The 16632-nt window shown below is 39.6% G+C and overlaps 1 protein-coding gene across 1 annotated transcript; it reads left to right on the plus strand.

Annotated features, from left to right (window-relative positions):
- Nucleotides 1-5107: 5107 nt before the first annotated feature.
- On the plus strand, nt 5108-16040 carry STOML3 (stomatin like 3). Its single transcript, XM_053456335.1, has 8 exons — nt 5108-5223; nt 8689-8767; nt 10633-10736; nt 10823-10895; nt 11727-11809; nt 12252-12455; nt 13993-14127; nt 15497-16040. Exons 2-8 carry the CDS (start codon nt 8704-8706, stop codon nt 15689-15691), a joined length of 858 nt encoding a protein of 285 aa, XP_053312310.1. The 5' UTR covers nt 5108-5223; nt 8689-8703; the 3' UTR covers nt 15692-16040.
- Nucleotides 16041-16632: the final 592 nt, after the last annotated feature.

Consider the following 16632-nt stretch of genomic DNA (forward strand, 5'->3'; position numbering starts at 1 on the left):
CCATAATTTCAACAGCTCCTCCAATAACCTGTTGCTGATGATAAAAGGAATGCAATGTGTCAAGTTTTCACTTGCCTGTAAAGGCTAAATTATAGCATGTGTATTACACATACACTCTTGATGGCCAGTGTCTTATAAAAGTCTTCTCAGAAACCATAGCTGTTGGTCTTCTCTAATATCTACAGCCTGTCAAGTCTGCTTTTACTGCCATTAGCTTGCAGTACCTCATTTATTGGTATTGGACAGCTCAGCAATGAAGTGAAAGCACTATGCCTTCAGATCAATGATAACATGGGTTAATTGGCAGGCTGGTATATTTCACCTGTAAGAGGCATGTGGAATGGGGCCTGGAGTGGTGGAGCTCCACAAAGCTCCACAATCAAGATAAGGTGGGGTCTTCACTCCATCTAGAGTCACACAAGCTTTCAGGGCTTGAGTGGTCTTTTCATCAGGTTGAGGGCATGTCTGACGTTCTAAAAGCTCATGTGGCTCTATCTTTTTCTATGCTGGTCCAATAAAAGACATAATGTGTAACTAAAGAAATCAACTTAAAGAAAACAATGCCCATCAAAACAATTGTGTTCCCTGATAGATTTATGCGTGTCATATTGTAATAGTTCCCCTATTTCCTTCAGATTTCTTTCATGATCCTGTAAGCTTGAAAAAGACCATGAGGGACATCAAAGCACCACAGGCTTCCTTGTAAAGAACACTTCTAGATTAAAGTTCGAAAGGTTTTATCACTGTAGCAACAACTTTATAAAGATCAACTCTCTGGCAAAGTTTTAAACACAATGTAAGTCCGCTTATTGTTTTGAACATTTCAGTGACTGTTCATCGGGTAATATTTCTATATACAGTACTGTGCAAAAGTTTTGGGCAGGTGTGAAGAAATGCTGTAAAGTAAGAATGCTTTCAAAAATAAACATGTTAAAAGTTTATCCTTTAGAAAATGCAAAGTGATTAAACAGAAGAAAAATCTAAATGAAATCAATATTTTTGCCTTCGAAATAACATCAATTCTTCTAACTGAAGCAAACATTTAATTGCCTAACCAACTTTCTGCCTGATCCTTTACAATCCCTTTTCAAACTGTAGTGGACAACCCTCATCAAAACGTCTCCTTGATTCTCCTTTTTGACCTTTCTAAAGCCTTTGACACAGTGACCACCAGCTTCTCTTGTACACCCTTCATTCCTATGGTACCCATGACCACTTTCCCCTGGATGGCAAACTACTACCTAAACCAAAACATCTCAAAGACTGAACTACTGGCAATTCCCCCATTTCATAGATCCTCAATTCCTGATAATCTTCATCACAGAGAATTCAACAAACTACCAAACAGCCCAAGTTCTCCTCCAATATATCTCACAAATCTTTTACCCAATCTGCCACTCACCTTCTCTTTCATTCCGTCTCGACCTCCTAATGAATTGTAACCTCTCAGGGTCCTCTTCTGTTCCGGTATGTTTAGGGTCTGCTCATGTTACAGTTGATTTTGTACATAAATGTGTATACAGACAGCATACCAAGTTAATGAATAAAATTGTCGAAATGAAATGCATTATTCGCCTGTTAAATGTGTGATTAGTAACAGACATAGTTACATAAGTCTTGATAAAGTTCCATTGCTTAGCGATGCCTAACAAAAACAAGAAAAAAAAAACATCTGTTCTCTGACCATTTCAAATGTTGTGAGGTTTGTTGTGTACTTCACTGTGGTAGCTGATGATTCTGTTGCGACATTGTATGCAGTCTGTAGTAATATGGGTTATGTACATAGCTAAAGAAACAAGATCCAATGGAGACCTTAGTCATCAAGTGGGGGCCGGGGCCGGGCCTGGGGTAGAGGAGCAATTGTACTTTTGAAAGCTCCAGGGAGATAGCAAAGCAGTCCATAATTCTTTACAAAAGGCTGATCCCCGAGGTAAGGTATTATGGTGGGAGAGAATGTTTATGAGGAAGCTTCCCTGTGTCATCTGAGTCCCCAGACAACATGCCTGTGTCCCCAGTTTGTCAATTCCCCCAAATTGCTTCTATGTGCCATTTCTGTCCCAAAACATCTTGTCAGTGACCCCAAACAGTCTGTTCCATCTTTCCCAATCGGTTTCTCAGTCTCCCAAGCAGCCTGCCTGTGCCAGCGCGCACACACACACACACACACACACACACACACACACACACACACACACACACACACACACACACACACACACACACACACACACACACACACACACACACACACACACACACACACACACACACACACACACACACACACACACACACACACACACACACACACTGCTTCTAGCATATACATATCATCAGGAACACAGCTTTCTGATGATCCAAAATTGGTCACAATGGTCTTTACGTGACCCAGTGTTAAAAACAAAGCTGCTCCCACAGTGTGTAAGCTGCAGGCCCGTGCCGTGCAGGAAGTTCAGCTTTAATGGGGCTGAAGACGTTACAGGGATAGCCCGGGCTCCCTAGAATGGTGGCCCTGGTCACAGTTCTGACCCCTGCAACTATGGTTGTTACGCCACAGGCAATCTATGCCTGCAATGTTATGTTTCCATGTTATTTACTCTATACCTGCATACACAAGGTCTGTATATCGTATTCGGTCAATTTATACCTGCAATGCTGTGTTTCCATTTGTTGTTTACTTGATCTGTACCCCAAATACAAGGGGAAGGAAAACAGAGATGTGACACTGGGGGTGATGGGGGAGTGGGCACCACAGGGTGGTCTGCACAGGGTGCCTGAACACCTATGTCCGGCACTGGTAGCAGCTCGCAAATCCGTTTCGGGTCACTAGCCTGACCAGCATATACACGTACTATGCAATTTTCATAGCATTGTGCACATTCCCTTCCCTGCACGTTTGGCGTAAGGACGTCTCATGCTAGGGTCAGTTGGAGGGAAGACGTCTCTTCCTTTTCCGCAGTGTCAGTGTGGCAAGCTTCTTTTTGATGTTTTTTTTTTTTGCTGTTGGGGTAGAGTGTAATTTATTAGGGGGGGGGGTGCACAAGCAAATGCCCAGTGTCCAATCAGTGTTAAGATTACAATATATATATACATATAGTGACAAATAATTTTAGGGATCTTAAGCACAGTCTACAAGGGCAATAAGGATCAGGAACTCCCATTTGTAGCAAACTCTGTGATTTTTTTGTAAGTGCACAAATCACCCCAACAAATCCTAAAAGAAAAGCCTAGCTCCCAATTGGATCCCTCTCTGGTTATTTTGGTAGCCCAGACTGATCAGCCTAACTAGTACCGTAATTTCACTTCCCTGCCAGACCCAGCAAAGCCAGGCTCTGAACCCCCCACCCCAGACAACACACACGGGTCCTAAGGAGTAGAGGACGTCACTGGAAGCTCCGCCATTTTGCCGTAATGTGTAAACCTCTGCATAATTGGCGGAGCTACTGGTGCCGTCAATTGGAAGATCTTTCTCTCAGAGAGAGAGAGAAAGAGAGAGAGAATAGACAATTCTATCCAACTGGCCAACTAATCAAGTTCCAAATAACATAAATTCTGTAGGTTCCAGAAAAATACTTTCCATACTGTAACTTTTCCACATTCTTAAGGGTTAAGGTTAACTGCCTCCTCTCCTCCTTACATGAGATATCAAATGTCCTCAAGAGAGGCTGTGTTTTAAACTTGTGCTGTGCAAGTGAATTCTATTAAGCTCATGATACGAGGAATAAAGAGTCATCCAACCTGCTCCTCTTCATAAAAGGCCTCTATAACGCTACCACAATATATATATATATATATATATATATATATATACAACCCCACTCTCTTGCAGTTAGATTTAAATTTTCTTAAATTGTTGACTTTCTGCATCTAGAAAGAAAGAGACAAAAATGTTTTTTTTTTTACTTGAAAAATGGTGATAGATAAGTGAAGCAGCCTCTTGACAGAAGGGTAATAATGGTCTCAAAAGAAAGTCCCTTCTTGTCCTGAAAAAACAATATATAATTTGTGTACAATATATGAGTCACAGCTAAACACAAACACAGCAGAAAACATAGCTTGGTCATGGAGGGGTTAAAGCAACCCCCCCCAAAAAAAGCTGGGTAGACTAGATGGGTCAAATGGTTCTTATGTGTTCTTAAATTATGTTTCCTTATTTCTATGTTTTCTGTTTTCTCTATCACCAGAGTTACACCTCTACTGATCAGTTTTCTAAAAAAAAAAAAAAAAAAAAAAATTATGTGGGGCCGCCTGTGGACGATTGTCTGCAGGCGGATGCAAGAATGCGGCAGGGTCACATTATGTTATTCTATTAGAAAAGGGCTCCGAACAAGGTAAGAGGGTGAGGGGTAAGAGGGAATAAGTGTGTAAATGTATTAATGGGGGGTGGGGGGGGTGACAAGCAACTTGGCTTTACCTGCCCCCTCAAGTAAGAAGGTGCCAGCCTTCCCCTGGATTTTATTTATTTATTTATTTACAAATGAATAGGAAGAATACACAATAAACAGAAGTCAATGCGCTCTGATATATATATATATATATATATATCACTGATATATTTTTCTCAATACATTTATTGATATTTAAAGGACCAGGTTTGCTTTTATAATAGATGAGGCTAAGAGACTTAAGCTCAGCGGATTAGACATGGTCTGTATCTTCTAGGGCACTCCTTTCCGGTATGCCTTGGTCACAGAAGGCTGTAAATTGCTTGAGAGTCTCAGTGGGTTAAAATGCGGTGCAGTCCCACTGATTTAGCTCTGAGGTAAGCAATATGGCCATGAAAAAGGAGATAGGACTCGCCAAACTGGGGGAACTTTACGTAGTGGTGGGCTAAATAATATATGGTCATATAGTGTGACAGGATCCCCAATATTTCTATATTATATTTTTATTATTTATTATGATTTCTTGCTCTGTTGTGCCCTGTATGATATACCCATATATCCTATGCCTTTATATCACAGTGACGCTTAGTTCAGATTATATTTTAACTTCTCCTTCTGTTAATAACGTCAGTGTACAAGCCCTTAGAGTAAGTTAGTGACGCTATGGAGACTCAGCTGTTTCTATAGGGATAAACTCTCTGACTCCAGAGGTGCTTTTACAACTCTCAGCACATCCTTGTTGACATAACTTGGGGTGGGTCCTGCTGAAGACACAGAAGTGAGAGTGAAAGAACACAGTACTGCACAGTGCACACCTTCAGAGCAGATCCCTGTGCAGGTATGTACATGGGCTTTAATGCACTTACTACAGCCGTATTTCACAATCATCATAGTATTCTCTGTTACGTTCTCTCAGTGCTGTGTCACCTTTGTTACTGTCGTTTCATTCACATGGGGGCGATTGATTTATCTTAAGAAACTGTATGCGTCCGTTTGCTGTGTCCCTTTATGTAACAGGTAAAACATGTCTTTGTTTACACCAAAGGAGGAAATAACACAATATTAAATACTCGTTTTGTGGCAGTTACGAATCTTGGCAATTTGAAATGATTGAACGTTTTGTTAAAATAACACATTTTCATTTTTTGTTTTTAATTTAAGCCATATAATTACTGTAGATTCATTAAAGTTAACACAATTTTTGACATTTTCTTTTTGGTTTCAGGCAGTAGATCTATTCATGTAGTCTTAGAATATTCCCTATTAATACTGTTTGCACTTGGAATCCCTTCCTCATATTCACTTCCATTTCAGTAAAGCCCCCCTGTTATATTGCACCTAAACATGACATCTGCAGCATGTGTTTTCGTGAATAGTTGAGTCGCTTGGCCTTGTTTCCATGTCGGTTTTTGGACCGCAAGTCTTCCATGAAGACCATTTCTGTACAGAATGTAGATGGGTGTACCAGGGTCCTACTGTTTGCTGCAAATGCTCAGTTTATGGCACTGTTGGACATCTCCCAATTGTGAAGTGTACCATGATGTGTTTTTCATCTGCTGCACTAAATTTCCAATAGTCAACCACTGCAACTATGGTCCTCAATATTGCCAGTTTGTCATGGTTCTTTGAAAGAGTTTGGACAGAACATCCGAAAACCCCTGTCTGCCTTGAAATTTCTGCCTGGGAGAAACCTTTCTGATGCAATACAACTACATTGTGTTTCTTTTGCTGTGCTTAGTCTTCCCATGGTGTATGACTATTGACATTAAACTGTCTTCAGCAACTTCACGTTGTTAGTGAGTTTGTCTGTTCCTCAAACAGTTTTATTACTTCTACACAGCTGTTTCAGTTAGTGATTGTGCTTCAACCTACATATTAAACTGATGATAATGTACAAGTACATGACTTTGTGCAAGTGTATGTAGAAGAATTGATGTTTTTTTCAAAGGCAAACGGATGTCACACCAAATATTGATTTGATTTTTCTTCACTTTTGCAGAGTACAATATATATATATATGACACATACATAATTACTACCCACATATCATTCAAAGCACTTGTAATGTATGCATGGCAATAATTTATAGGGTTTTAAATATATCTGGGAAGGTTGTATTTGTAGCTTTTCAGTTTGTATCAAGGGGATCTGGACACATTTTTATCTTAGATTTATTGAACCTAATTGTCCAATTGTCTAATTTCTAAGTAAGGATTGAACAGTTAGCACTTGCTATTTGACCATGTGTCCAGTGAGAACTGAATTTCTTAATAGGGAGTATGATTTTAGCATTTTCTACTTTTATTTTTTATTCATTTGTCGGGATTATAGAAAGCTCATTGTCTTAAGCACCTTTTTTTTTTTTTGCTTTATAATGCCCATGCTATTCATCACAGCTTAGAATTCTGTATCTATCAAGTCAATAATATTATTGTTGCCTTTTATGAAAATTCCAACATGTTCTGCTGGTCTGTTCAAAAGGGAGATACAGCCTACAAAAACTGTGACATATTTAACCACATAAGTGGTGTGCAGTTAATAGATTTGTGACTGAGCAGATATTGTTAACCCCTTAAGGACAATGGGCGGTCCTTAAACCCATTGAAAAGAATGCATTTTGAGCCCATACATGTACGGGCTTTGTCATTAAGGGGTTAAGATACATTTGGTAACATTTTGATTGTTTTTGCACCATAACAGAGCAGTCACAACTATCTGGAGAAAGCCTGTGCTCCATTGTCCCATAAAGTCTTCGTGTGCCGCTAATGAGACCTTTTTATACAATCTCATTGGTGATTTTTACTTGGAACCACCCCAGTGCACTAATTGGCAGTGACATCTATCCAGTGAGAGATCTGGAGAAGCAGTGTTTCGCTGTTACACGTTTGGCACTAATATAAATACATTGAAGTACCACCAGTATCCTCGTGTGACCAAGCTTTTACATTATTAAACTTATTTATTAAAATTACCGTATTTGCTAGATTATAAGACGACCCTGATTATAAGACGACCCCCCAAATCTGAATATTAATTTAGGAAAAAAAGAAAAAGCCTGAATATAAGACGACCCTATAGGAAAAAAGTTTTAGCAGTAAATGTAAAACCAGTAATTTGCTCTGAAAAAAACCTCGTCTTATAATCGAGCAAATACTGTACCTACAGTTTTCATTTGCTGTCATTGTTTTTGTGTCAGGCCCTGATTAGTCATCTGGCATACTGGGTAAATGCCCGGTGGGCCACTGGCCGACATCACCTTATTATACTCTATACTTTAAATTAACATTTTTTGCATGCACATGCATAGAGAGATTTATAATAATATGCTTTATATACATTTTGATGTGTTCACTCACTCCTAAGCTATTTGCATTGCAGGAGATGTGTTTTGCCAAATGCATCTTCTGCACAATGGCGCGCATGCTCACAAACTCACCACCAGCCAGCTCCAGTGCTGGCTCGCTGGAGTTTTGATGGGAATCTAACTAGACCTCTCACTGGATTCAATGATAACACTTTCTTGACACTGATTAGCTGCTTCCGATAATCCCTAATTCTTCTCTACAAAAGAATACTCTTGAACACCGAAGGGATCAAAGGAAACAGATTACTTGCATTCTACAAATGTCATCAAATCCAAAATCAAACACTGCTACCTAAATCTAGTTGATCACTTTGCATATTTTCACTATAACAGAGAATGAGGGTGCAATGATTTATGGTGTGAATATTATGGTGTGAAACTCACGGTATTATCTGTCCTTTTAATGGACATCTGCATATGTGACAGATTCCAAATATATACAGATTTATCTGTGCTCAGTATCTCTCCGAAGATAATTCAGTTGATGATGATGATTATGATAGCATTGTGTCATTCTAACATTTTTGTAATTCTTAAATGACACTCGTTCAAAAATGTTTATGGTGTGTGCAGAAAAATGTTTTCTGAACCTCCAAGAATGTGTCCTAATCACCTCCAAACCTCCAAGAATGGGCCCTAATCACCTCCAAACCTCCAAGAATGTGTCCTAAGCACCTCCAAACCTCCAAGAATGGGTCCTAAGCACCTCCAAACCTCCAAGAATGTGTCCTAAGCACCTCTAAACCTCCAAGAATGGGTCCTAAGCACCTCCAAACCTCCAAGAATGTGTCCTAAGCACCTCCAAACCTCCAAGAATGTGTCATTTGAGAACTATGTTAGAACATTTTGAATGGACTAAAACTACTTAAACTCAAACTAATTCCTGAATCCTAAATAATGTTATTCTCTTATCCTATTTGCCTTATCTTATTGTTACAGGGCACGGGATTAAACATGGAGTTGGACATGCAAGCTCCTATTACCAAAGAGAAACGAGGATCCAGAGAAGAGTTCGTGGGTAAGGAGAACACACATATTGATGGCTGTAAAGCAACACACTGTAAATAATATTGACCTTTAGATAACTGTTCCTTCAAAAAGAGGAGGTATCCTACCTGAATCTGTAATTGAAATGTTAGAAAGACCAAATCAGTGTATGACCTGGGAGTTTCTCGGGGCTGACCCTTACCCTGACGCTGACCCTCTGATGTTCCTTAGTAGACAAGAAGAAGTGTGTAGCCAGAATAAGTGAATGGGGCTAGCCTGAAATAGACTTGGCAGAACCTGAGCATGGAGTGGGTATAGTCACATGGCAGCGAACCCACCAGAATATTACAAACACTGACCCAGTAATCAACTTCGATTTCCTGAGCCTTTAGTTGAAATCTGGAAAGTTCCAAGGTTGTGTAATCATGGATCCGTCCACTTTAACTATCCTGATAGTCTTCTTATTGAGTTGACCGTATGAAACCGTAATGCAGTTGATCTAGTTACCCATGTTTTGCATATTCAGTCTATTGTGGGAGGAAGAATGTTATAAGTATGTTAAGTATGAATTTGTGGGTCAAGTTACATAAGTACTTTGGTTACCAGGCAAGTCAGGTTTTCCAGGTTTGTGTTTTAAATGTTCATAACAACTAACAAAAGAAGTACAGAACTGTCTATGCTGGGGTATATTAAATATACCAATTCTTAAGACACTATACATTGCTGGTTGCTAAAAACACAACAGGAACGTTTTGTGTTGGGATTGTGTTATTCATAGAAAGCTGCATATATTTGTTACCCAAACCTGTCATGCTTCATACATTATGAACACAAAACAAAATGTCAATATGTTTGCACGTTTGTGTTGTATCACCATATATCATGGCTCTAGTAAAGAACAACACAAAGGTGTCAGTGACTCCCTTTGCTTTTCTAGTAACTAAAGGTTTCCTTTTTTCTATCCGTCATTGGGTTTTATCACAACCTGTGAATAGTTTCCTTTTGTATCAGTGAGCAGGTTTTTCCACAACCTGTGAAAAGTTTGCTCAGCGTTGACTATTGGGAAAGTTAGCATTGTTTGCTTCTTGTTGTGTTGAGTTACATAGAAAATGTGCAACAGATACAGTAAATAAAGCTGGAGAAGGACTCCATGCCATTAAATTGAGTTATCCATTTGGTCAGACTATGTTGGCTGAATGGTTCTTATCCCTTACCACTTTCTACTGTATGTTTCTGTGGAAACTGACAAACCAGATGGGGACCACGAGGGTTTTAAAAGCCCCAATCTCCATCTGTTGTTAGAACACTAGTTACCTTATATCCCCTCCTAAACGTTTTGAAAACTCTGCTACAAACATTTGACCCACTCAACTAAGTGAGTGCACAAGTTATACCGTGTCTGTCCCTATGCAAAATACCTCAGTAACATTTCCTGAAGATTGATGACCAAGGGTAAACATACAGTCCTTTGGGATTTTAAGCAAGACTTTGTGTTTGGTGCCCGAGTTATGTGCTCTGCTACCATTACTGATTTCTCAGTTTCTTAGAACTGGAAATCTGGCATATATCCTTCTAAAAATTCTGTTGCTTCTATTTGCCTGATTAGATTAATAATGTTACAGTGCCAGATCACCTAAAAAATATCTTCTAAACAGTTACTTCTGTAGGGTGCCTTTTGGAGTTTCCCCCCAAAATCATTCCTACTATCACAGTGTATAGTGTTTTATGCCATATGTGCAGAAGTTGGGTGTGTGGGGTAAAGATCTGTAGGATCCATTTCATAGAGTATACTAGGAGGCCAGGATGACTACACATGCATTAATTCCGTCTCTCTGCCATCCATATTAGTCAATACTACTGTATTCTAACATCCTACTCTATCTGTGATGATTCTAGATGCTGTGAAAGGAGACATTGGTGTCTGTGGCTGGGTGATACTGATATTGTCTGCATTCCTGGCAGCTATCATGTTTCCATTTTCCATCTGGTTCTGTGTTAAGGTAATTGGAAGATTAATTAATACATTAACATCAAAATGGCATGGCCAAACAATCCCAAGCTTATACATAAATTTAAATCATTTCAGGTTATTAAGGAATATGAGCGTGCAGTCGTGTTCCGACTTGGCCGTATCACTTCAGGAAAAGCAAAAGGACCAGGTAAATCTGCTTACCTGTCTACACTACAATTCAGCTCTATGACAGACCCCGGAACACACTGATTCCAGCCCTGAAGATCATTACATATTTCCAGTCCATTGTGTGCGCTATGTGTCTTTGGTGTTTTACCATTTAGGTGTGTTCCTCGAAGGAAAATATAAAACTATTGAAGAGGATTTTACCTCTTTAATACAGTTGTAGGCTTTTGGTTGCCCATATATTAAAAAGGAAGTGACAATAGAAGATAGAAGACTAAGCCTCTTTTGGCATGGATGTGTCTTCTCCTGGTTGTTGATGCTTCACCTGCTGAGGATTCAGGCATAAAAAAATTAAAAAAAAAACAGAAGTTCAACGTAACAATCCTATAAATCATATAAATACAGATTTTGGGGTGCTGATAATATAACCAATATGTACATACAACAAAACATGCGATTAGGGGGTTATCAGCAAGGTGTGCTTCCCTTTTTTTGGGGTATACTTCCAGGTTTTGACCAGACCTTTATGTTAGACACCCATCCTATCACACTCCGATTAATAGTAGCCAGATGAAACTTTATATTGCAGGAGGGTCTCAGTGGTGTGAAAGTGTTCCAGTACCACTGATTGAGCTCCATTTTAAGCATGCATAATCACACTTATTGATCTATTGGAGATCATTTGTGCCCTGTACCCATTGGACCCAAGGGTTTTCTTATCACATATGTAGAAAATTTACCCAGCTTCACTTATAAATGTAAACTATATTGAGTGTGGCTCAATGTTTTTCAGTTTTTTTTTTTACTTTTTCACTGATAAAAAAAATACTTATTTTATCTTTCTTGTACACAGGATTGATATTTGTCCTTCCATGCACAGATACCTTTATTAAGGTGGACCTCAGGGTTATTTCATTTGCAATCCCTCCACAAGAGGTAGGTGTTTGTATATTCGTGCAATTTGTACGCGAGCAGAAAATGTTGTACTCCCCAGCATTCTAATTTGGTTCACTGGAACAGAGAACAGATGATGTCATACCTTAAATAGGTGAAGACAATGAGGTATTCAACTACCAACTTTTTTTTTTATTACTAGGCTTTTCAGGTTTTCAGGGCAATTGCAATGTATATTTAAGTTATCATAAATACTTTCACAGCAAATACATAAGTTCCAGTCTTTGGACAGGTTAATTGCCCAGTTCCTTACCAACGGTTACTTACACTTTTAGAAGAACGTCTGGCTAATGTTATATTTTAATATTCTACTCCTAAATACTGTTTTAGATTTTATGGGAAGAGATGTTTTTTTTTTTTTTTTTTTAAATATCTTGTATTAGAATTTTTAACAACGCTGATCTCTTTGTGTTTTGCATTTTAGATCCTCACAAAAGATTCTGTGACTACAAATGTTGATGGTGTTGTCTACTACAAGATTGAAAATGCAATCAAGTCTGTGGCCAATGTTAATAATGTTCACTTAGCCACGCACCAATTAGCACAAACGACTCTGAGAAATATTTTGGGAACACAAACACTATCCAGTATCTTGTCCAACCGGGAGGAGATTGCACACAATATTCAGGTAAAACCCAGCTCTGTTATTAAATACATTGGGTCCTGCTCAAGGACCAGTCTAATCCTTAATTGAATTTAACAGAGGAGGAAAATTCCTGGTTAGCGATTCAATGACCTTTCTAAATGTAGGTTAGCATGTGTTAAAATAAGACTTATAGTTCTAAAATAAGGCTACTTAGATCTCAGTTGAAATAATCTCTCCTAAGCAATTTAATGATATGTGCTAAATTTTACCATGCCTTAAAATTGTATTTTTTTTAAATGAGATTTTATAGGCAGGCAAAAAATCTCAACATTTGTAGACTGGCTTTAATTTTACCCCCAACTTTAAAAAGGTAAACGCATGGTACATTCACAGGTGTCTAAATAAGTAACATTTTCGAGACAATTACAAAACGTTGGTCTTACTTGACTGTATGCTCCGGGAGTTGAATCTCTTACTTTGACCCTAGCATTTATTTTTTAATTTCATTAATACGGAAGGCCATGCTCTTGCATCTCCATACAGGCCGAACAAGGAGGCAGGGAGGGTAATTGCCCCATGGAATGGCGAGTTTTTGGAGGGGTTCCCTTTCACTTACACAAAACATAAATTTCATTTTTTAGCATGTTAATAAAATACACCTTAACAGATCTGTCATACTATTATTTCCCTTGACTATTTAATCACATAAAGACAGCACAGAAATAGCTGAGAAGCCTTTTCAGTATCTGTGGCAACAACCTTTTAGAGCCCGCTTTTGTGCCACTTAGAAATTAAGTTTTCCTGGCAAAATTTTCCAGAATGAGGCAAAATTAGCATGAGTGAGGAATTATTTCTTTGAAGGGCTTGGTTATTCAACAGTACTAGGAACAGGACCGGCCCGACAATGGAGCCGAGTGGGGCAACCGCTCCAGGCGGCACTTTTGAAGGGGCGGCACTTTGCCGCCCCAAGCCCCTTTTTTTTTTAAAGCGAAAGAGAGAGAAAGGGGCGCCGAGTGGTTTTCGCTTACCAAGCTGTCAGTACCCGCTCGGCGCCCCTCTCTCTCTCCTCTGCGGCGAGTCTCCCTGTTCGGTCTCGGTGCCGGCTTGTAATGCTGAGTGCCGGAAGATTACCTCATTTCCGGCGCTCAGCATTACAAGCCAGCACCGAGACCGAACAGGGAGACTCGCCGCAGGACTGCTGAAAGGTAAGTACAAGGGGGGGGGCGGCAGGGACCGAGGGAGAGGAAGGGTAGATAAGGAGGGGAGGCGGCATTTTAAAATTCGCCCCAGGCGGCATTTTGTCTTGGGCCGGCCCTGACTAGGAATGATGTTTGTAATGCTGCTTTTAGTTACAAAATTGTTATATTCAGCAGAATTTGTGGAACTGAACATTTAAAGGGACACTCCAGCCATCATATGGACTTTAATGCATCTGATAACCATGTCCCCCTTAAAATCTTGTTTCTCCTCCTTACAAATGGGGTTCTGCGGAATTACTTTTCTTTTTTTAAAAATTAAAAAAGTATATTTTTGAATGTGCCTAGTGACACATTTCTTGTATGTTACTGTTATTTTTAAGTCAATATTGCATACCGCCACACTCCAGTGGGGGGTGAGAGTGGACCGCGTAGAGATGAGAGACGTACGCCTGCCTGTACAGATGCAGAGAGCTATGGCTGCCGAAGCAGAAGCTGTGAGAGAAGCCCGTGCTAAGGTAATGGATTGCTTTACTGATCACTCAATTTTAAGTTCCATAGCTAAAAACGGAATAAAGCACAGAACAAAGCTCAGTGGTGCATGTAGTTGTAAGGGATATTGTAAGGCAAACCAACTCTGTACCGGTTCATCCCTATAAGGGATAACTTTAACTCTAATAAAAGCACACGACAAAAAAATGTTTTTATTTATTTTTTAAATATAAAAAAGGTCTAAGGTGATCTTAGTTAGCGTAACTAAGATCACCAGCCTTTAACAGGTTAGTACCTCAGCCTGCAGTTCACCTTGTGACATGAGACGCTGCCCCTTTCACCCCCTCTATTTATAGCGCAGTTTCGCGCCCTTTGAGCTGCGCGAGGCGTCTCGAGGTGTCTCGAGGCAAAGGCGGCAAACCACTCAGTGGCGCGAGCGCACCCCAGAAAATTCCAGTCATATACCCTAGCAATTTTTTTTATTTTTTTTTAAACTTTGACTTGAACTTTTGAACCTCCCATAGACTTTTACTTGAACCCAATCTCCTATCCCCACAACTACATGCCGCCCTGCGCTATTTAGGCAACAGGGCTTTACATTTCTGCACCACTGAGGGTGATTATGTGATATTGATTCAACTGCTTTTATCACCATAGCAACCAGTGAAATGATCCAATCAGAAACATTTCACTGGTTACTATGGTGATAAGCAGTGGTGCTGCTCTAGGCCTAACTCATGTATGAGGGGAGTGAGGGCCGCGTTACCATAAATACAACAAAATACAATCACAATTACAGGGAGGGAAGCTGCTACTGAGTGTTCAGGTAGCTCAGGGAGGAAGGGAACTGCCCTAAATAGCCTAGAAATAAGGAAGCATTGCCAAACTTAAATCTATACGCACACCTAAAGACTTGTTTTTCTCACAGAAATAGTGCAAGGGATTCTTGGTATATATCCACTTATCTATAGTGGATTGAGATATCCGTCTAAATCCCCTATATGCATGGATCCCTTGGAGCTCATATCTGTTGTGCTAGACAGGTTGTAAACAAAGCCCAGGATAGAGGTGCAGAAGCCAGATCACCCTCGTCACCATGAGGATGGTTCCTGGCCAACTGATTGAGGCTTTATGTGTTTTCTTTGAATTCAGCCTTTCCCGAGATGCTAGAGATTGTGTTCTAGCAAACACCTAGACGTGTGAGTTTAGAACAGACAGCAGTCAAGGTTCTTTTGACATGATCTCTAATAACTTGGTTGAATGGGTCTAATGATGCCCCATGTAGGGTTTTTGTTGCCAATTATAACATCTAAAAATGCCTATCTAACATTACTGATCTCATGGAAATGTTGCTAAGTGTTTGATGGCTATTTTTTGGTGATTTTTTTTTTTTAGGTTGTAGCAGCAGAAGGTGAGATGAATGCATCCCGGGCTTTAAAAGAAGCATCCATCGTGATATCGGAGTCTCCTGCAGCCCTGCAGCTGCGTTACCTGCAAACGCTGAACACTATCGCAGCAGAACACAATTCTACAATTGTATTCCCTCTCCCTATTGACATGCTGCAAACCCTATTTCACAAAAATAAATAAGCAGCTTCTGAAGCAGTGCAAGCATTCGTAACTAATAAACTGTATTACGTCTATTAATGTATACAGTGCCTGCAATAGACAGAACATATTTATTGCTCATGGGATTCTGCTGTATAGTTTTTTCCAGCTGGTGTTATTTGTTTTTTTTTACTTTTTTTGTGGAATTTTCAGTTTACATGTCAGTTTTCCCAGGCGAGGGGCATTTTAATACTGTAACGATTATGAGGTACTATTGAATATTATCACATAGGAACATTATCATAAAAAATGTTTCTCCTGTTTATATCATCTTTTGTAATTGTGTTTCCTCTGTAGCTTACATAAAAACATAGTAACATAGTTAATCAAAGGTAAGAACCATTCATTCATTCATTAATCAGTGCTTGGTCTTATCTTAGAATCAGGAGCTGTATGCCTATCCCATTCATGTATAAATTCCCTCACTGTATTAGCCTCAGCCTCTACCAATTCTGATGGGACTTGACATCTTATTATGGTTTTGCTCGAGCAGAGGTCAGCAAAAGGGTTGTACAGTGGTCCCTTGTTAACATGATATACAAGATTAACATGCATTATGCCAGCACATGCTAAATGTTACCTGGCAATATGTAGAATGCATAATCTCAGATGTAACGGCCACAGTTGTATACAGACTGGTTGTATACCGCACTGGGCTAATGCCTGCATATTTACCCATGCCGTTGCTCCAACGGCGGATCAGATCCGGCAGTGTGTGATCGCCAACTGGCTACACATGACTGCACATTGCAAGAGTATAAAAGTGTAACACCGTTTTCATCTGCAGTCCACCCCAGCCCTCATTGTACACATTATATTACATTTATTATTTTTATTTATATAGCTGCAACAGATTCCGTAGCACAGCCTCTCATATAGAGGTTTGTTAACTAAAGAGGGTGTTGGCTGGAGGGTAGCCGATT

Source organism: Spea bombifrons, chromosome 2, assembly GCF_027358695.1.
Source record: "Spea bombifrons isolate aSpeBom1 chromosome 2, aSpeBom1.2.pri, whole genome shotgun sequence".
Classification (NCBI taxonomy): Eukaryota; Metazoa; Chordata; class Amphibia; order Anura; family Pelobatidae; genus Spea; species Spea bombifrons.